Raw genomic sequence first — 21,918 nt, forward strand, 5'->3', positions numbered from 1 at the left:
TTCTGGCACGTTGTTACAGTTCTTTTTTTTTTTTTTTTTTTTTCCTTTTTTTAAGGAATCCAGAATGTACTCAGCTTATTCTGTGCCGTGCTTACAGAAAATAAAGTTCTCTTTCACTCTGCAAGTTTTCAGAGGCTCAGTGATGCCTGTAGGGCTCTGGAGTCTTTGATGTTTCCTCTCAAATATAGGTGAGTTGAGTTTTGAATCTTTGAACTCTTTGACTAATTTTCTAACTCATTTTATAACTTATATTACATTGTCGTTAACAAAAGGTTTGTGCTATGTTTGTTCAAATAAGCAAAGGTTTTCCTGATCATATATGCAAGTGCTAGTCTGTGCACATCATTAATAAAAATATGATTGCATCATGACAGTGGAAACAATAAAAGGAGAAACATCCAACCTACAAATACAATAGAAACCCTACTCACAGCATCAGTTGGATGGTAAAACTTGACAGTGATGATCCATGAGTAAATGCATGGAAAAGATGTGGGGGAGACCTAATCACAGCCTGCCAACAATTAAGCGGAGGTGCGTGGCAGGAGAACAAGAGATTGGGGTCATAAACTAAAAACAGAGAAGAGGGAGCTTTCTGTCTGGATGCAAGGAAAACATGTTTTATTATGAGGATAACTAAGCAGTGGAACAGAGAGCCTGTGGTGCTTCCATCCCTGTAGGTTTTCAGGACCCAACTGGACAGAGCCCAGAGCAACTTGATCTGGATTCAGTCTTGACCCTGCTTTGAGCAAAAGGTTGGACTAAATGATCGCCTGAGGGCCTTTACAACCCAAAAGATTCTGTGATTCTAAGATAACATCTACATTAGCTTGTATCACAGTTTTAAGTCATTGACAAATGTCCACCAGAGAATGAATTTAAATGGACAAATTGATTCTCTCTAAAAAGCCACATCTGGATCCAGCGTTTTGAAATGGAAAACTTCATGTCAAGCTATTTGGCTTTTTTAGGAAGAAGACATCTAATTCTGACATCTGTTTTAAAAGATGCCTGTATTTTAGTAGCACATTTTTATTTAAAATATTTCAGAGATGGGCTTCATTTTAATGTAGAATAAGAAGGAAAATATTGAAAGTGAGTTTTGGAATATGTTTCTTAATGCTAAAATAGTAATGAATGTAAATTTTTAATAACTGTAAATTAGGTCTTGTAATGCATTGATCAATTTAGATACAGATTTTCATGTTGCTCTGATGAAATCGCTAATTTTTTTTAAATTGTCAAATCAAGTAAACAATATCTGAAATATAGAATTCTATACATAATGTTTAGCTGTCATTTCAATTTCAAAGCAAAAGATTTCATTTAAAGATTTCTTATTAATGTTATTTTACAAAAGGCTGAATTATAGGTGTCTGGCTAAAAACTAGCCATCTTTTAAAAATAGAAGTATTATGTATAACTTTAATGTCCCTAGTTGCTTAAAAGTTGTGGACAAATACAATGTCCATATAAAATAAATGTTACAAATATAGATAGTCTTTTCTTATTTTGCAAAATACTATTGTTTACAATAAATTGTAGACCCTATGATACAATAATTTCTGGAGTTTACACGACAGATGTTCTTTTAACAGCATGGCACTTTATAAAGAAGTATGCAATAAATACTTTCATCTTTTGTATTTTTAAAACATATTTATAGTAAATTTAATACGTAACAGGAAGATTTTTTTTTTTTTTACAGAAAAAAGCTGCCTTATGTGAAGGGATAGTTGGGAGCTTCTTATTTTATTTTATTTATTCTTTCCACAGTTATCCCTATATTCCAATCCTTCCTGCACAGTTACTGGAAGTTCTCAGCTCACCAACACCTTTCATAATTGGTGTACATTCTGTCTTTCGTAATGACATTCATGAGCTTGTAAGTATGCCTACCCAGCATATTCATAGTCACAATGTCATTTGTGGTGTTTAGTTGCAGAGATTTTCCATGCTTCAGAGATGTTTATATGAACAATACATACACTTTTAAAACATTACCGTAGAAGGCAAGGCAAGACAATCAGGAGGAGAAAAAAGAAAAAGCGTCAATTCTTTTGTAAATACATTGAGACTATAAATTAGAGGAGGGAAACAATTTGATTCTAGTGCAGGATGGGAAGGAATGGATCCATTTCCAGCTTTGTCATGTATTTGTCATGAGTTTGAACAATTCACTTACAATTTTCAAATGTATCCTCAATTATTTTATTTTATCCTTACTTTTTAAGCATGTGCTTGGAGACACTGAACCAGGGTTAGAGAGATACCTAGAAACATGTAATTTTACTTACAGTTGTTCTCACTGTGTCCTTTTGCAAACAGCCTATTAGATCACTGAACACGAACCTGGAACATCCAGAAACAGAAGTCACTTTTGAAAGTTTGGCCTAATTTAACTTTCTTTGGTTTACATTCATTTCTCACAGCTAGATTCAGTAATATGAAGTATTTGGAGTATTTGCTTTATCAAAAGCATTCTATATATTAAAGTTAATACTGTTTTAATTTGTTTATTTTAACTTACGTACAGATCATGAAATTTAAACTGTTGTGTTTTTAAACTATGTTCATAGTATACACTACTGATAATATTTTTGTTTGTTCATTACAGTTAGACGTAATCATAGCAGACCTGGATGGAGGCACAATTAAAATTCCTGAATGTATTCATCTTTCTCAGCTGCCAGAACCACTGCTACATCAAACTCAAATGGCGCTTTCTCTAGTATGTTTTGATACAAACCCCATTTTCTACCCTCTCACCTATTTTTCATTCTTTAAAAATGAATTTCAGTATTAAATCGCTTTCAAACACACTGGAAATGTGAGATTAAAAACTACAATTCCTGCCAACATTCCTGGTTTTAGAAGAATTTATTATCTGAAGTTAGAGATATCATCATCAATAAATTACTACTAAAATGTTTTTTCACTATTCAAGAGGAATTTAGTGATTTTTCCTTCCTAATAATGATTTTTAATAAGAGCTCAACCTCAGTGTTTGAGCAGCATTGTTACAATTCATTTTAGCTTCTTTACTGTTTTCATAAATTCATTTCAATTGTCTTGAAGTTTAACAAGTGAATAACGAATTAGTCTTCAGGTTTATTTGTATGATGCCCCAATATCATTATTCAAGAATGATTGATTCTATGTTAGGGAATCACCAAAAAAAGTAGTTCCATTTGTCTTTTTACTATCATCATCATAAGTTAGAAAATACTTTATTTGGAGGCTTCTGAACAAATCTTCTTACCTTAAAGAGAAGAATTTTCTGTCTGTTAATTTGTTTCAGATGAATCAACTCTAAAATCCCTAACTATATTGATTAGCTTCATTGACTATAATAAGAGTTTTTGATAACTAGCTCACTTACAGAAACCTGAAGCTGAGAAATTAATCCCACTTTTGTTTCCATACAGTCTTCATAATTTAACTAAATCTATTATTTGAGGTACTTAATATCAGTGAATATTAATTTGAGAAAGAAGAAAAAAATAATTTGTCCTTTCCTCAGCAAAATGAGGGAAAAAAATTTTGTTTAAAAAATTCTCTAGGTTTTGCATCCTGATTTGGAAACAGCAGATTATGCATTCCCTCCCCCGCGAACAGCTTTATCACACTCAAAAATGCTGGTAAGATTTCTGTGTTATGTCTGACTTCCTTAAGTAGAAAACTGTTGAAATTTTAGACTAACTTTCTTTTAAGAATTTCTACTTTGTGTTTTCTGTTCCATAATCCATATGCTTTATAGTATTATTGGTGGAGCAAAGAAATGCTATTGGACTTTGCATTCTGCCCTTTAATAGCATTCTAATGGGTTAGAAGTTTTTATAAACGTATTTGTATTAATATCGAAGCACCTTAGTTTCTTTTAATATTGCTGTCTGTTGGGTTAAATTTGTGCTGTCTCTGTTTTGTAGACCAGTAAAGCTACAGAATTTTACACGAGTGGACAAACTGGTCTTTTTGTGTATGTAAACGTTAAAATTAAGTTATAGACACCCCACCACCCCCCCAAGGAAAAAAAAGTTCAGAAACATTAAAAATGTCATTCCAGATCTAGATTTTAGCGTACATATGAGTAAAGATAGATGTGGTAGCTGTGTCAGCAAAACATAAGTCAGTGGTTTTATAATAATAATAATAATAATAATAATAATAATGATGATTATTATGAATTGTATGCTTGCACATATTGAGAAAGGAGTTGTATGTTTTGTAATATTGGATTTGGCTTTAATGAACCTCAACCTGAATGAAACAATATGTAATTGTCTGTACTAAAAAAAGTCTGTAGAGAGTTTTCTACTAAAATCTCGTTAATTTAGATTAAAAGTAGTTTTTTCAGTTATTATGAAGCCATAATAACTTAATAACTTAACAACTTGGTAAAGCTGCTGGTCTTAGCTTGTAGGAGTGTCTAGAATTGAACATGAGTTGGTAGTCCAAACTAAACTCCAAAAGCCAATTCAATTTAAGAACACACCTCAGGTTTTTTGTGTAGGTGTATTCAAAAATGTAAAACTCTGAAGTGGTACAATATATTTATTGTTCTTATTTCTTGCTTTAAGATTGGGTTTTTTTCCATTGCTGAAGACAGAAAACGTCATCCAGATTTCATTTAAACTAATGGCAAAATTCAGCTAAGATCTCACTTTGAATATTGAAGTTATAAATTAATATAATTTTGTATCAATATAAGAAAAATTGTTAAATCTGAAGGAAACGACCATGTTTTCAAGTAGTCCAAAAAGTCAGGGTACAAATGTACCTGTTAAAATCCTAGAGAGCAGCCTGGACACAAAGAAAATGAGAATCTCTCTCAGTAAAGTGAACCCTTAGAAAATTAAGTTAAAAATAGAATAACACCGATCGTGTTCCAGAGAAGAATAAAGAGACATCTAGAAAAATATTCCAATAGGACAGCTTTATAGAATCTTGTATGTACCTAAACTTACTTCTTTAAAAAATCATTACAAGCTTTAACTTATTTAGGTTGTATTTGCTTCTTGATTAGCTGATCAGCAGTTTACCTGATTCGTTAATCTAATATTCTTTGTTGCTTGTAACTTTTAAAGTTAGAGTTTGTTTTTAAAAGTCCTTTGAGACACCATAAAATCTGAGGTCGTAAAACAACTTTTAGGACCTCAGGTTTTAGATGTGGCAGCAGTCTGAGTAGGTACCTGAGCTAAGATAAAATAACATGGGTGGCACAGGATTTGATCAGTCTTTAGTTGCATCTGGGCCAGCTGAAGATGTCACTGCCCCAAGTCTGCCCCCAACTGTTCACATCATTTCCATTAACCAGTAGATGTTTATGTAAGCACTCACTCATTTAAATAAAAATAAACCAGGACTTTTTAAACTAACCCTGGCTTATTTTGGCTGCAGTAGATTGGCAAGTGAAGACATGAGTTGGAAGAGTCCTAGACAAGTAGCTGAGCAAACTCAGAGCAGTCTCCTCAGCTGGCAGAACCACAGCAGATGACTGTGGTGATGCCTGTGATGCTCTGAGCCTGGTTCCCCCAGCAGCAGCAATGCCAGCTTAGGCTCCTGTGGTTCCCTGACACCCCTGCCCACTCCAGTGGCACTGCTTGTTTAGTGCTGCAGAGGTGCATTTATTTTAGGGAATAAATCCAGGCTAAAATACCCTCTTTTCTTTATTCAGCATCAGTTTTTTCTCGTGGCAGTTTCTTCATGTGGTTCACCACATGACCACCCCAACAGTTACACTTGCATTGCCCACAGGCTGTTGTGCAGGCCTAGAAAAGAGCAGTAAGAGTAAAGGGGTGAATATGTACTAAATCTATCATTGCCATCTGCGGACAGCTCAGTGAAACTGTAGCCTCATATAAGATAACTTCATATGTGTACAAGTAGCTCCAATTCGTATGCTATACTGCTGCATTGTTTGATGAATTTGTAGGTGTTTCTCAGATAGCTTTATACAAAGCGTGGAAAAGTTTAGAATACAAAAATGTTTTGACAGCTTATTCAATTACTGCTTACAGGATAAAGAAGTGCGAGCAATCTTCCTTAGGCTATTTGCACAACTTTTCCAAGGATACCGGTCATGTCTTCAGCTGATCAGAATTCATGCTGAACCAGTAATTCATTTCCATAAGGTAAAAGAGAAGCAGTTACGTATATTTAGTTAGTATTTGTTTGTGTCACATTCCCATGGGCTTGCCTTTTGAACAAGTGTTAAAGTTTAAAAAAATAAAGTAAAATAATCTACATGTGATAAGCATATCATTTTGACAGCACTATATCAATGCATTTTAGTGGGACTAATTGCAGGGACAGTGATGAAATGTGAAACAAAGTTAAAATTTAATACAAAGAAACATTTGAGGAATCATTAAGGAATTTTGAAAACATATGTATGTAATTAGAAGACAATACTTGAAAGTACTAGTTTTCTGTTACTGCCTGTGAGATTTATAAAATGTGTACATCAGACTTCCTGTTACATCACTCCTGAATTTAGGTATAAAAAGATACTAGGTAATATAAAAGATTTAATTAGAAAGTACCACATATTACTATAAGCTGGTGAAAATGTTTAACTGCTAGTATATAAATAGGTGGTTGTAGTTTTGATACTGATAAATTATGTGCAATTTTTTCCATCTTTATTGCAGGCAGCCTTCTTGGGGCAGCGAGGCTTAATTGAGAATGACTTTCTAACCAAAGTTCTCAATGGAATGGCATTTGCTGGTTTTGTGTCAGAGAGGGGTCCTCCTTTCAGAGCCTGTGATCTTTTTGATGAGGTGAAAACTGTTTCTATATTCCCAAGGAAATTAAAATCTAACTATGATATTTCAGCATGTGAAAAACTATTGAAATGCTTCTGAATCCTCACTGTTTTTTGTATAAAGGTTATACTAAACTTCTCAATACTTATTTTTTACTAAGCATATATGTCTAGCTTACTTCCATAAAATTATGCCCTGCTCATGTGTATGAAGTTACAGTTGTATAAATCATGGTAATGCTGTTCCTATTGTCAGGTTTGGAACTTCATAATGCATCACATGTGCTAGTACAGAATTATTTTGAGTAATTTGATTATATTCTTAGAAACATTGAAAAAGTAATTGAGAAATATTAAATTAAATACATACCCAACAATATAAACTGGGACAAACGCTTTTTCTTTTTACTGTGCCCCGTATTTTTACTCTGCTGGCTTTTATTTGAATGTAGATTACAAATAGAGTTTGCTATTAATTCTTCATAGTAGTAGTATATATGAGAAATATGGATTGTGGTATTAGAAATGTTAAAGGAATGTTTTAGGTATGTAGGACTTTCTGTGTTAGGTAGGACTGTAAAATCTGGTAATAGAAACTCTATAAGAAAGTGAAAACGTTTCATGTTCCAGAGCAATGTGACATTGCACATTTTTCAGTGTTCAGTTTTCTTTGCTCAGTTTCAATTTAAGATTAACATTTCATAACTTAAATAGGAAATAAATTATTTTTAGTTGAATTATCAACATTTTTATTCTTTTTTTTGTTTGTTTAAAAGTTGGTAGCCTTTGAAGTCGAAAGAATTAAAGCTGAGGAAGGTAATCCACCAAAAATGATAAAACATGTTAGAGAACTTGCAGAACAGCTCTTCAAAAATGTAAGTTTACTATACCTGCTGCACTTTCAGAGTTGAAATAGTAACATTGAAAATCCTTATTTCTGAAATTGATCCAGTATCTGAAAACAGAAATGACTGCTTGTGGTAGTCATCATCTGCATTATGACAAAAGACTTTGGAACTTTAAATGTCACCAATTTTGTACATGTGAAGGAAATTCAACATAGTAATATTGATTTTTTTTTTTTTTTTAATGCTAATGTTGATTTACGTAGAACTACTGCTACTTAGCATTCTATTTTTTTTAGTGTTTATTCACATAATGTATATAAACTGTTATTTCTCTGCTGCAACCTGTCCATGCCAAATACATCTCTTCTTGCCTCTCAACACTTTTCTGTATGGAAACTGTACATCTAATTTGGCATAATGTATACTTTCAGCAGATCTTTCCCGCTGTACAACCCAGTCCCCATGGTTTGTGTGCTCAGCAAGCACTGTTTCATTTCTTACAGCCTGTTTCTTGAACTCTTTAGGTTTTCTAGAATACCATTTCCAGTTTCATTCTTGCCTTCCTATCATATTTCTTTATGTTACGTGGTGCTTTTGTAAAATCTCTTATCATTCCATTAGCTGTTTTTTTGTTGTTCTTTATTTCTTTTTTCTTTTTTTTTGGCATCAGCTAATCTCCCTCCCCCTCACACTTCCTGTCGTTGTTCAGACTCCACAGAGCAATATCTATTATGCAGTCAGTTAACACCTTTATCGCCGTTTCTTTTCTATATCCCACTTCCCCAAAAATATGATTTACATCTACACTTCTGTAAAAAAAATCATAAGAATTACGAAGTACTGCTAAGTTCCAGGGTGTTTGGGGGGTGTGGGGGAGTGGGTTGTGTGTCTTTTTTTTCCAAAATGAATTGCCTTTAAGCATTTTGTCAGTGTCAGTGCAATCTTTGTTTGGGGTAAAATTAGTATCTTTTCCATAGGAAATCCAAAACTTTACAACCAGTGCATTCAGCAGTCTTTTGTGTCAGTAGATTTTGGATGGAAAAATACATCTATGTATTTCAAGTAAATGGAATGTGTGAATAGTAAGGTGTGTGAAATGAGGTTAGTCTGGCTTTAATATTGTCTTTTGTTGCAGAATTTGTGTGTCTGTCTTCAGACACACTCATTCGCTCCATCTCTCTTCTCCTCTGAAATTGACAAATGACTGTTATACTATTTTGGAAGAAAAGATTTGATACACATTTTAATCTACCTTGTTGACAGTAGACACTAGAAGAGAGAGCAAATACATCTTTGTGGACTAAAACCATTTCACATTTAAAAATGTGTATGAAATGTCTCTTGTCCATATGTGATGTAGCATACTTATTGGAGTATCTTAACACTGATATCCTTACACTGACACTTCAGACTTACGATAAGACAATGTTATGTTGTGGAAAATGAAGAGGAACGTCAGGCATCAGAATATTTGTTACATAGATTCATTCCATCTATGAGATTTCATCTGTAATAAAATATTTTTATTTACTCCATGGTATACCTCCTCATTCTATAGCATTCTCTTAATGATAAGTACTGATGGAATCATCTTCTATTAAGAGCTAAAATTAAGTTGTTGGAAATAAAAACTTCTGAATAAATATTAAATTCTCTACTACTAATTTAATAGTGGTGCTGTATATAGGAACATGCATTTTCCAAATTCAGGACTTTCTTTCAGGTTAACACTGTCAGAAGGTATATTAGTTGACAGTTTTGCAACATTCAGAACTGTTAGTTTCATTAGAAAGTCAATGGGCAATATTAAAGTAAACTAGTCTGGTTCTTTTTGATCAGAATGCAGAGATGAGGGAGTTCAAATTTGGGGAAGATATAGCAGAAAAAATGAGGTGTATTGCACTAAAGTTGCTTTAAAATCAATCTGTCTTTTAAATTTCCCCAAGAGCTAGGGCTGTAATGTTATAAGCATATGATTATTGTGGTACTGTCCCATAAATATGGGAAATTGCTGTGAACTGTATAGTTGTTATTATCATAGAATCATTTAGGTTGGAAAAGACCCTTAAGATCATCAAGTCCAACCGTAGACCTAAGACTGCCAAGTCCACCACTAAACTATGTCCTTACGTGCCACATCTACACGTCTTTTAAATACCTCCAGGGATGGAGACTCAACCACTTCCTTGGGCAGCCTGTTCCAATGCTTGACAATCCTTTTGGTTAAGAAATGTTTCCTAATATCCAATCTAAACCTCCCCTGGCGCAACTTGAGGCAGTTTCCTCCTGTCCTATCACTTGTTACTTGGGAGAAGAGACTGACACCCACCTCGCTACAACCTCCTTTCAGGTAGTTGTAGAGCACAATAAGGTCTCCCCTGAGCCTCCTTTTCTCCAGGCTAAACAACCCCAGTTCCCTCAGCCACTCCTCATAAGACTTGCTCTCCAGACCGTTCACCAGCTTTGTTGTCCTTCTTTGGACACACTCCAGCACCTCGATGTCTTTCTTGTAGTGAGGGGCCCAAAACTGAACACAGTATTTGAGGTGCGGCCTCAGCAGTGCCGAGTACAAGGGGACAATCACTTCCCTACTCCTGCTGACCACGCTATTTCTGATACAGGCCAGGATGCCATTGGCCTTCTTGGCCGCCTGGGCACACTGCCGGCTCATGTTCAGCCATCTGTCGATGAGGTCCTTTTCTGCCAGGCAGCTTTCCAGCCACTATTCCCCCAAGCCTGTAGCGCTGCATGGGATTGTTGTGACCCAAATGCAGGACCCATTACTTAGCCTTGTTGAATCTCATACAATTGGCCTCAGCCCATCGATCCAGCCTGTCCAGGTCCCTCTGCAGAGCCTTCCTACCCTCGAGCAGATCAACACTCCCACCCAACTTGGTGTCGTCTGCAAAGTTACTGAGGGTACACTCGATCCCCTCATCCAGACCATTGATAAAGATACTGAACAGAACTGGCCCCAATACTGAGCCCTGGGGAACACCACTTGTGACTGGCCGCCAACTGGATTGAACTCCATTGACCACAACTCTTTGGGCCCAGCCATCCAGCCAGTTTTTTTACCAGCGAAGAGGATGCCCATCCAAGCCATGAGCAGCCAGTTTCTCCAGGAGAATGCTGTGGGAAACAGTGTCAAAGGCTTTACTAAAGTCTAGGTAGACAGCATCCACAGCCTTTCCCTCATCCACTAGGCGGGTCACCTTGTCATAGAAGGAGATCAGGTTAGCCAAGCAGGACCTGCCTTTCATAAACCCATGCTGACTGGGCCTGATAACCTGGTTGTCCTGTACGTGCCACATGATGGCACTCAAGATGATCTGCTCCATAACCTTCCCTGGCACTGAGGTCAGACTGACAGGCCTGTAGTTTCCTGGATCTTCCTTCTGGCCTTTCTTGTAGATGAGCGTCACATTTGCTAACTTCCAGTCAACTAGGACCTCCCTGGTTAGCCAGGACTGCTGATAAAGGATTGAAAGTGGCTTGGTGAGCACTTCCTCCAGCTCCCTCAGTACCCTTGGGTGGATCCCATCTGGCCCCATAGATTTGTGTGTGTGTCTAAGTGGTGTAGCAGGTCGCTAGCCGTTTCCCCTTGGATTATGGGGGCTTCATTCTGCTCCCCATCGCTGTCTTCCAGCTCAGGGGGCTGGGTACCATGAGAACAACTGGTCTTACTATTAAAGACTGAGGCAAAGAAGGCATTAAGTACCTCAGCCTTTTCCTCATCCTTTGTCACTATGTTTCCCCCCACATCCAATAAAGGATGGAGATTCTCCTTCGCCCTCCTTTTGTTGCTACTGTATTTATAGAAACATTTTTTATTGTCTTTTACGGCAGTAGCCAGATTAAGTTCTAGTTGGGCTTCAGCCCTTCTAATTTTCTCCCTGCATAACCTCACAACATCCTTGTAGTCCTCCTGAGTTGCCTGCCCCTTCTTCCAAAGGTCATAAACTCTCCTTTTTCTCCTGAGCTCCAGCCAAAGCTCTCTGTTCAGCCAGGCCGGTCTTCTTTCCTGCCAGCTCGTCTTTTGGCACGTGGGGACGGCCTGCTCCTGCGCCTTTAAGATTTCCTTCTTGAAGAATGTCCAGCCTTCCTGGACTCCTTTGTCCTTCAGGACTGCCTCCCAAGGGATTCTGTCAACCTGTCTCCTCGACAGGCCAAAGTCTGCCCTCTGGAAGTCCAAGGTGGCAGTTCTGCTGATGCCCCTCCTTACTCCTCTGAGAATCGAAAACTCTGTCATTTCATGATTGCTGTGCCCAAGACAGCCTCCAACCATCACATCACATCAGTATTATGATACTAAATTACTCCAAAGGAGATGGTGAACATTTGTATTTGTTTTCTAGGGGATATAGATCCTTTTTAGAATGAAAGAGCCTATAAAGCATAAGTGAATGTGTGAGTGCAACTTTTCACTTACATTATTTCTTAAAATCAGTGTCAAAACTAATTCATTTTAGTCTTTTCTTATGATGAGATTTATTTATACCATTGTGATTGACCTGCTACTTCACTACCACTAAGTCAATGACTTAGTGTATTTAAAAGTCAGATTTTTAGTAGTTACACATACAGGTATCTTTGAATAAAGCGCTGTGATGAGTAACATTGCTTCTATAAGTTATGCCTAGAGCTGCCTGATGTTAAACTCACTGCATGACATATTTTGACATCTTGTTCCACAGTTTAAATAGTCGTCATATTGTAGCTGTGACAGTCTAGATACATATGAGAAACAAGGTTTGTTAGGGAGAGATGATGTTTATATTAGTCTAGCCGGTACAAGTGGAAAATCTAGACAAGTTTTTGGCATACACTGCTTCAGTAGTTGAAGACTGTAGACCTACATTCCTCATAGCATATACAGCTGAGATTAGGTTTGTGATGGCCAAGATTAAAGTAACTCTTTCTGTATCTTTCCTCTGGATCTCTCTTCTCTGTGAAATGGAATAGTTATTCTCCCTTTCTGGCTTTTTCTGTTGTATGTCATCTGTTAGCCCCTGCTGAGATTGTGTTCCCTTTCCCTGCCTTGCTGCTTCTGGCATCTGCTGCTCTCATCCCCCTAGCTAGATTTTTTTCGCTTGTTTCATTAAACCTTCCTCTGCAGAGAATTTGTGTGGTTAAGTAGCTGGTTTGTTTTGACTGCTATTTCTCAAGTTGGTGCGTTTGATCTCCTTGTTGCCTTTTGCTTCTGTAAATGAAAGTATCAAGCTAGCTCCTGTTTACAAGTTTTATTGCAAGCTACTTGTGCTTGTACAACAGAAACCTGATTGATTGAGTAGCACTCTTTGGCAGTGGTACATAACCAGTAATAATAACAGCATAGAGTCAAATTGGATAACAGTAAATTCAAACATGATTAACGATATGAATGAAGAGGTGAAAATATCCTGTTGTGTTTGATTGATCGTTATACTCCTCAAGACGTGAGATGTGATCCTGTGAATGGTGGTAGAATCCTCGTGGAAGATGTAGATCTCAGCTGTATTTTAGAAAAGGTACAACCTGAAGCCAGAAAAAAAAACAAACAGGAAAGATTATCAACCATTTGAGGACAAAAATTAAAAGAAATGGTGAATTTTCATATCTTGCTCTCTTCAGGATATCTTTCTGGAAAGTGTGTTTTTAAACAAGCTGAAATCAATGTGGAGGCAGTTGAGTGAAACTTAGTGGTTCGTCATGTACATGATCTTTCCGGTTGCTGAACAGCAGAGGCAGAAGATGCATGTCCGCATATAGGAACACATTGCACTGATACTGCATCTGGTATTGACAAACACCAACGGAGCTTACCTACATAGAGCAAGTCTTCAGATATGCCACATACAGTCGCATATCTGTTGTATGGTACAGGGTGTATTTTGCTAATGTCTTCAGCATTGCAGTGTTGCATGATAATGTTGAGATCAAGACAAATACAATAATTACATAATAGCAGATGCAGCAATTATTTTGGTAAAACAAATAAGTCAGTGTTCTGCAATGTGAAACTGATTTTTTAATTTTTTTAATTATGAAGACCTCTGCAAGAAAACCCAAAAGCAAGGATAAAAGCTTTCTTTGGGGCTGCTTATTACATTTTCTTTTAAAGAAAAAGAAAACAAAGACCATAAAAGAGTGAGTGAAAAATCATGTGGGCAAACATTTATTTTCACAGTGGAAATTCTGATAGTTTTGCAACAATGGAATTATTTTCTATCCTTTGAGAACACCCCAAAATCTGATGTGACAGCTTCTTTTTACTTTCCTTGTAGTTTAGGCCCATCATTTACTCTCTTTGATCACCTATACTAACTTTTTTCTTTTTCTTTTTTTTTTTTTTTTAGTGCAAACAGTGAGCTGTGTGACATATTTTTATAGGACATACAGAAGATAGAAAATTGTCCCTAATGAGGGGCAGCCGTAGTTTCATACAACATGGTACAAAAATGAGTTTTCACTTCATAATCTTGATCAAGATGAGAATATTTCTCAATACTCAGTGAAGAGATTGTATGTTCTAATATTCTTCAACCCTCTCTCTCATGAAGAGGTTGATGGTCAAACTAATTTCTATTCAAGTCCTAAATATTCATTAAGCTGCATAAAGTCAACCTAAGTTAAGCAGTGATTTTCTTTTGCTCTCTATCTTTTTGAATTTTGCATGTTGACAGAAATAATTTTATAAAAGCCTTTAACAAAGTTGGAAGTATTACAGATAATGAATCAAGGGTGATATGAATATGAAACATGATATTGGTTGGCTGCATTAGATACTTGGCTTCTTAATCTTTCAGGTATGACAGATACACAAAACAGCAATAAAATCGGATGAAACAGATGGTAACACTATGTAACACATTTGTGTATAACCTTTTGCTTCTGACCTGCAGGAGAATCCCAATCCCCACATAGCATTCCAGAAAGTGCCACGGCCCACGGAGGGCTCCCACTTGCGGGTTCACATCCTCCCTTTCCCCCGAATCAATGAGTGCCGGGTGCAGGAGCTTCTCCAGGAAGGCCTTGCAAGGAGTCAGGGTGCCCCCCCTGCCACTCGGGGGGACAAGAAGTGCGTCGTTCCAGCAGGTCCCCCTGTTGGTATGTTTACTTGTTCCCCAACTTACCTACTTGTCATCCTATCTCGTGAGTTGAATCTGTAATTAGCATGGCTGCAATGTGTTGCTCCCAATTTCATGTTTATACAGTATTTTTAATGATCATAGTAAACTTTAATACATAGACTTGCCCGTTTGCCTTTGCAATTTTAAAAGCCCTTTTGCATCAGCCTTTACTAAGAAGTCAAACATCCAGAGTGCGAGTGGCATAATTACTAACAACAAAAAAGGATTTGATCTGAGTTAGATTGAACTATTAAATTAGATATTGTCTACTCATCTAGGTCTGATGAATATCACCGTAGGTTACTTGTAGGACTGGCTGAACCAAGCTTTGAACTGTTAGGGTTTCTCCTTTGACACTAGTGGAAGACATGTAAATTACTGGAAAAGGGCAAGGAACAAACATAGCATCTGTTTCAAAGTAAATATACCGATATTTAAATATGAAGAACAGATGTAGACATTGTAGGCCTGTCAATTTCATTTTAATGCCAGGAAAATTCTATTAGTCATAGTCATATTCATCAATGTGAATGATGGCGTAAACAAGTATGTTTAGTAAACTTGCAGGACACACGAAGCTGGAAGAGCTTGCAAAACCTTTTAAGGATGGGATTAGAATTCAAATCAATCTTGAAAAATTAGAGATCTAGTCTCTGTTGAATTTTGTCCTTTTCTACTGTTTTTCTTCAAATAAGGTATTGCACTTGCATAGGCATGATCAGCTGACTAGGCAACAGTTCTTCAGAAATTAATTTAGGGATTATAACGATCATAGGGCAAACATGACCCAACTATATCAAGCTATTGCAAAAAAGACAAACATCTTAGTAGGATGTATAAACAGGAGTACAGTCAGTGAACCACCATGGAGAAATCCTTTTGTTGTACTCAGTAAGACCTCAGTGGGACTGTTTGTATCCATTTTTGGACACTGGAAGACTGCCTCTGTTTTTGGTTCTGTTGGAGGGAGTCCAGAAGAAAGCAACAAGAATGACTAGTGGTCTGGAGAGTATGACCTACAAGGAAAGATGGAGAGTTGTTTAGACTGAAAAATAGAAGACCGAGGGAACGCATAATAGCAGTCTTCAGTTATGGCTGTTAAAAAAAAAAGGGAATAATTTGTAGAGATAAGACATAATGGGTTTAATTGCAGCACAAAAGTAGAGTTATTTGTCAGGAAAAACTTGGTAAAATGAGGATTGTGAGGCAGTTGAATGGATTTCTTGTGAAGCCGCGGAGTCTCTGTTATCACAGAACTTTGGGAATATATTAGACAAATGTGAGAAATAACATAAATACAGTTGATCCTGTCTAGGGACAGCAGGATGAACTAGATGGCCTCTTGAGGCCCCTTCCAGGCCTCTTTCTGTTTGGGTTTATGTAAGAAGATAAACTCTATTCACCTGCCTTTGCTGTTAACTATATCATGGAATCTGTTTAAAGAGTATGTGCTTGTGTTCTGTTGTCTGTCTTCAAAAGGCTAGATGCAAGAGCAGGTTTTCTTTCTTAATAAGTTAATTTTTATGTCAAAGTTTTATATTTTTTTCTCAAGGAACAGCTTTCACACTCATACTCCCTGCTGTCCTGTGTGTCAAAATCCTTGGATATTAGGAGTTCATTATTATCTACAAGAAGGCATATTCTGCATTTATATTCTATTTACTTGATGATAAAGAGAAAGAAAGAATGTTAGTTCTTCCATTCTGAATTTTCTTCAAAATTCAGAGCGAAACATCACATTAAGAAAATAATCTTTAGATCTCAGCAAATTGGAATCAAGATAAGAGAACAGGTTCATCAGGTTTATTCCATGTCACAGAATTCTTGGCATGCACAATGAATTCTTTAGGGAAAAATAGTTATCTACTGCTACAAAATATGCAAGGCTACATAGTTCACTGAAGAACACACACACTTTTTTTATATTAATTTCTATTTATTTATATATTTCATTAATATGTTAGAGGTTGGAATCTCTTTGTACCTGTATGAGACACATAGAACAAGTAGTAAAGAGAATCAACTGCTCTAGTTAAAATTCAGAGCACGCTCTTCTTCAAATAGCATAGGAAAACCAAAGATTTAGGATCTTATGTTCCCATCTGTATATGCCTACTAATGGTATTTGTGTAACAAAACAAAATGGAGGGCACATTAAATTTTTAACTTTTTTAAAAAGAACTTTCTGGTATTCTTTGTGGCTCTTGCAGAAGACGTTTCACAGATGTATATTCTTCTTTTTCTTCGTTAGTTTCCATAATGGAAAAAGGAAACACAGTTTTCAACAGTGCACAAAGGCTGGAAGTTGTTAGAAACTGCATCTCGTTCATTTTTGAAAACAAATTTTTGGAGACTGAAAAGGTAATGAAATGAAATGTTAACTTTCCCAAATAAGCCTCTGTTCTGTTAATGAGCAAATGGAGACTGACTTTGTCACAAAGTACATTTTGAAGTCTTGTTTGAAATACTAATGATTATTTTAACCATTTAAATGAATGAAGTAAACAATAAAACTAATCATCTAAATTCAATACTGTGTGTAATATGAAGCTAATGGATTTGAAAACCTGTTTGTAATACTACGTGGGTGTGTTGATGCCCTTTGTGCTAATTTATATTACCATTACAAATAGTATTGTCCACATGATTTTTTTAAAAAAGGGATATGTATTGGTCGAGCAGTATTGATTAGGAGGAATGTAAACAAAAGGCATACATAGACATTTCAGTGTTTATCAACCAACGCTCTTCTGAAATTTTCAGTACAGTAAATTTTGCTGGTTTTAAAAATCAATAATTTGATAGAACTCAGAGATGAATATAAATATTTGGCATGTCTGTCTTCACTAAAATATACTAGTGAGTTGTCATCCTTGATGTTCTTATTTTTTCACATTAAGAAGTTGCCAGGTTTTGTAGATTCTGTCCATAGAGTTTTCAATTATTGATTCTAGAACAATAACTCAAACTTACTCTCAAATCTAATTCTACATATGAAAATGACTGTAAAATTATTTTAAGAAATTCTTTGATTTCTCAGAAAAGTATCACCTGTATATCTCTGAGGCTGTGCAGCTCAAGATAGAACATGAGCGTTTCTTGATTTACAAGTTATGTTATGGAAATGCATATGGGAAAAGTCCTAATAAAATGAGTAACTCTTTTTAAAGAGTTTTGAGGCATGTGTAACACAGTAGTTTTTAACCTCTTTCAACTTACTTGGAATATTTCAGTAGTTTTTTGTCCCCCTGCATGGTAAATTTCTCCTTAGACAATAGGCTGCCTTTTCTTATTTATCTGTTACCACCCATTAAATCTAGTCCAAGGGGCCACAGTTGATAATTACTGATGTAGCACTTGCTGCATCTTTAAAACATTGGCATAAATAATATTCTGGCACTGTTTTAGTGTAAACTGCCTAACAGTCCTGTGGCCTCATTGCTATGAGAGGTATGCCACTTCTAAAGCCGTTTGTCATTCACTGCTTATCAAAAAACATGCTGGTTGGCCTTGATAGGCTAACTTGAGACCTGGCCTGGCTGGTACAGAATAGAAGAGCACTTGCTTTCATGCACAATAATCCATTTCTGATTTCACATCCATTCAATGCCTGTCTGTATTCAATCATTTCTACCTACAGATGTAGGTGAGAAATGCTGTTTAATGCATTTGAAAAAAACATGGGAAAAATGTAATACTGAATGACTCAAGCTAAAACAATCATGTGAAAGTTTGATATTCAAGCTCATGAGTCATTTCCAACGTTATTCTTTACTGTACTATCACTTGCAGTTTCTTAATAAAGAATGAGTGATATTCAGTATGAATAGTACCTTTAAATTTCATTTTCATCAAGTTAGGTTTTCTTGTCTCCAGACCCTGCCTGCAGCTCTAAGAGCCCTCAAAGGAAAGGCAGCTCGGCACTGCCTGACACAGGAGTTAGGCCTGCATGTTAAACAAAATCGAGCAATACTGGACCATCAGCAGTTTGACTACATTGTGCGAATGATGAACTGTGCTTTGCAGGTACAGGTTTTGTTCTTTGGTTGTCTTTGTTTTGTCATTATGATAAGCAAAAAATTGTTGAGAGTGATGCGGAGAAGCAAAATAAATTATAGGACCACGTGCTGCAATGATGTAGCAGATAGTACTTGACAGTGGAGTTAAGATATTTTATTGTTGAAAAGGTAAAGGACAAAACGCTCAGGTCTATACAGATGTGCCTGATATGAAAAACAGAAAGAAAACTGTTCCTATTATTAATATTTATATATAATTTAGTTTTGGTAAGTATTGAAGTATTTATCTTAATGGCTTTCAGTACTTTTTTAATGAATGGGTGTTAGCTTTTCCAGGTCATTTTCAACTCTGAGCTCCTAAAATGTGTATTACCCACTGCTCAGTTAAAATAACGTAAGTTTGTCCTCTTTGTCATCACAAGTGCGAAGATACTTGAAGAAGAAAGCATACTTTCTGCTTCCATGGTTCATGGGGGTAGTTTTACTTGTCATGGTGACATCTTCCTTAGAGACTTACTGAAGGTGTTTGCAGTTCATCTACTAAGTTATTCTACTGTTAAATAATTTTGTGCTGAATAAACATCAACATACAGTGGCAGCTACCTATGAGAGTAAAATATGTGGATGATGTCTTTTGACTTTCATTTGAATAATTGCTCTGTTTTAGCTTTACTTGTTGGCAATTCATTGTCAGAAGTATTTTATAGACATCAGTGTTTTCAGTCTGATATCTGAGAATGTAGTAGTATTTTTTTTTAATTGGTAATGCAATCACGTTTGGTTATAATTTGCCTCTTGTTGCCCCTGTCTGAGTTGTTTTATCAAATTAGGGATTTGACTGAGATATTGGTATTTTAACCCCACTCTACTCTAACCTAAAAACCGTTGAGATTATTTTGCAGCAGTTTGTTGACCCATATTTTTAAAAAAGTGAGTGCTAAATACAGCTTTCACTTAAGTATAGAAATAAATTAACATTGAGTAAATGCTACTTCAGGTCACCATCAAATGTAAGTTTTGTTGTCTGTTGTATTTCTTGTTTGTTCACAGTAGATATTTTTCTACTGTTTGGAACAAAATTCAGCTTTGCCTGAGCAGTTGTTTTTGGAGTAAAATTACCTGCAGGTAGCAGATGAAAACTGAAGTTGACTGGCTAAAATTGCACAGCAGGTACCAGAGTGTGCTTTTCTGGCACAGGCATTGGCCTTTTCCAAGCTTTAAGTTGAGCCTCAGAGTTGGAAGAAAAATTGAAGTTATCTGTGAAACTGTATTTCTCTGCCCAAAATCATGACCAATGGAATACTGCACCTGCTGGGTATTCCAGAGTTAGAAATTTTCTTTCAAACAAGAAAACAGAATTGTCTAGATGTGCCACAGATTTTGCTTCTACTTTTTTGATTGTTCCTGGGATAAAAAAATCAAGATGTTTTTAGACAATAGGAATGAAATAGAAATCCCCTTGATTTGCCGTATCTTAGTACAAAACAGATGGCAGAAGAAAATGGGGTGTTGAGGAAATTTCCTTTGCTGAGGAAAGAATTACTGACATCACCTTTTAATAAAGCAATAAAATCCAATTTTTCTCTAGGAGAAAAATGTCATTTTTCTTCCCAGTGATTTCAAGACCTAAGAAGCACCTTAATGTTCATAGAAATGAATGTGTCCAAAGTCTAACCAAAGTTAAAATAGAATGGTTTTTTTCTCAATAAAGCTAGCAAATGAAACTCAAATCATGCGGAGGAAACAGATAGATCAAGGAAGGAGGCACGGTTTTTATGCTTTTTTTTCCCCCAACAGTGTTTTCCTATCTTTGAAAATATAAAATGGAAATTTCCATTTCTCAGGAGTAAGCTTGGCCAATATGAAAACATCTGAACTCGGGGCACTGGGCAGCTAGTTGGAAGCAAGTATTTAGTACATCTACTTTTATGACATATGAAATAATTCATTAAGATAAAAGCATGATTTATAATTTGTCTGTGCACTTTGTTCAACTGTATTATTTGGAACAATGTGTAAATTGTGACATTTTGGCGCTTCCCTGTATCGGTTCAAGAAAAAAATACATTATCAAGAACTTACTTAAGTTTGCCCTTGCTGCAGTGGGACTCAGCAAGTCAGCGTTTTGCTGTAGAGTCATGAATTCTGTTAGCTGTAGGTCATAAGACCAAGTAATTTAAACAGTGTCTGTTAAAAAGATACAAAAATCTAATTTAAGAAATGTGGTCTTAACTGTAGATGTATTCAAGCTTTAGGGAAATACCACATTAATTATGATGGAATTTTGGGGGGAGGGTTAGATTGCAGTATTGCTTTAAGACCTCACCGAACTATTGGAATTGTAGAAACTATCTCAGTCGTACCACCAAAGGTCTTGTCACAGATTTTCTGTTAATGTTATTGCATGTTCCCACTGGCTTCTGTAAGATAGAAACTAAAATATTGCTGTGGCCAGGAGGCATATAGCTGAGAAGAAGGGAAGGCCCCTGGCACAGTCGATAGGTTGGGCAGAGCCCTGGCTCTCTACTGTTCAAGCTGGGTTGAACTGGGATGTGTGTGCTGCAAGCCCCAGCCTGATGGTGTTCCCTGGGAAATCCCAGTCTCCGCTGGCTCACTTGCTCATGCAGATAGGAAATCTGATGCTCCCCAGCCACCAAACCTCTGCTACTGGTAATGTGAATTGTTGCAAACCATGTGTATTTCAAGAGGTACAGGTTGGCTGTTTCTGAAAGTGTCTTTTGAACAAGAAACTCTCTTATTGGCATGTACTGAATTCTTTGTCTTACTGGGAACAGTGCCACATATTACAAAACCAGGAAGATTGTATTCTGCAGGTCCCTCCGTTACTATTCGAGATTTTCCTGGTTGTTTAGTGTCAGGTTTTTTCTTTTAATAGAACGTATTCTCTTGTTTTACTGGAGTCCGTAAAAATAAAGGTCAGATGCTTTTTCAGATCTTCTGTATACTCGCTTTGTAGATGAAAAGCAGTAAGTTAACAAAATGCTAGTAATAATCCCACCATGTATATTGTTGCTGGTCTCATTATACCTGGTGTGACATGTCTGCTACCACCCTGCTTGAGAATAGATTAAGGAAGAGGAATAAAATAATCATACCATTGCTTCAAGTTAATAGCTGTTTTATTTTAGTGGAAAATTACTTAGGCTGTATTT

The 21,918-nt window shown here is 36.2% G+C and overlaps 1 protein-coding gene across 5 annotated transcripts in view; it reads left to right on the forward strand.

Moving 5' to 3' along the window:
• Window positions 1-21,918, forward strand: part of SBF2 (SET binding factor 2) — a 297,874-nt gene that overhangs the window by 167,359 nt on the left and 108,597 nt on the right. For all 5 annotated transcript variants that reach the window (XM_076344004.1, XM_076344006.1, XM_076344007.1 and 2 more), the window contains exons 7-16: window positions 56-188; window positions 1,777-1,885; window positions 2,618-2,731; window positions 3,564-3,641; window positions 6,021-6,134; window positions 6,654-6,782; window positions 7,543-7,641; window positions 14,499-14,703; window positions 16,978-17,087; window positions 18,603-18,752. In XM_076344004.1, the coding sequence (XP_076200119.1) occupies window positions 56-188; window positions 1,777-1,885; window positions 2,618-2,731; window positions 3,564-3,641; window positions 6,021-6,134; window positions 6,654-6,782; window positions 7,543-7,641; window positions 14,499-14,703; window positions 16,978-17,087; window positions 18,603-18,752 (1,241 nt within the window). The remainder of the gene's footprint in view (window positions 1-55; window positions 189-1,776; window positions 1,886-2,617; window positions 2,732-3,563; window positions 3,642-6,020; window positions 6,135-6,653; window positions 6,783-7,542; window positions 7,642-14,498; window positions 14,704-16,977; window positions 17,088-18,602; window positions 18,753-21,918) is intronic.

The sequence above is a fragment of the Aptenodytes patagonicus genome, chromosome 7 (assembly GCF_965638725.1).
Source record: "Aptenodytes patagonicus chromosome 7, bAptPat1.pri.cur, whole genome shotgun sequence".
Lineage (NCBI taxonomy): Eukaryota > Metazoa > Chordata > Aves > Sphenisciformes > Spheniscidae > Aptenodytes > Aptenodytes patagonicus.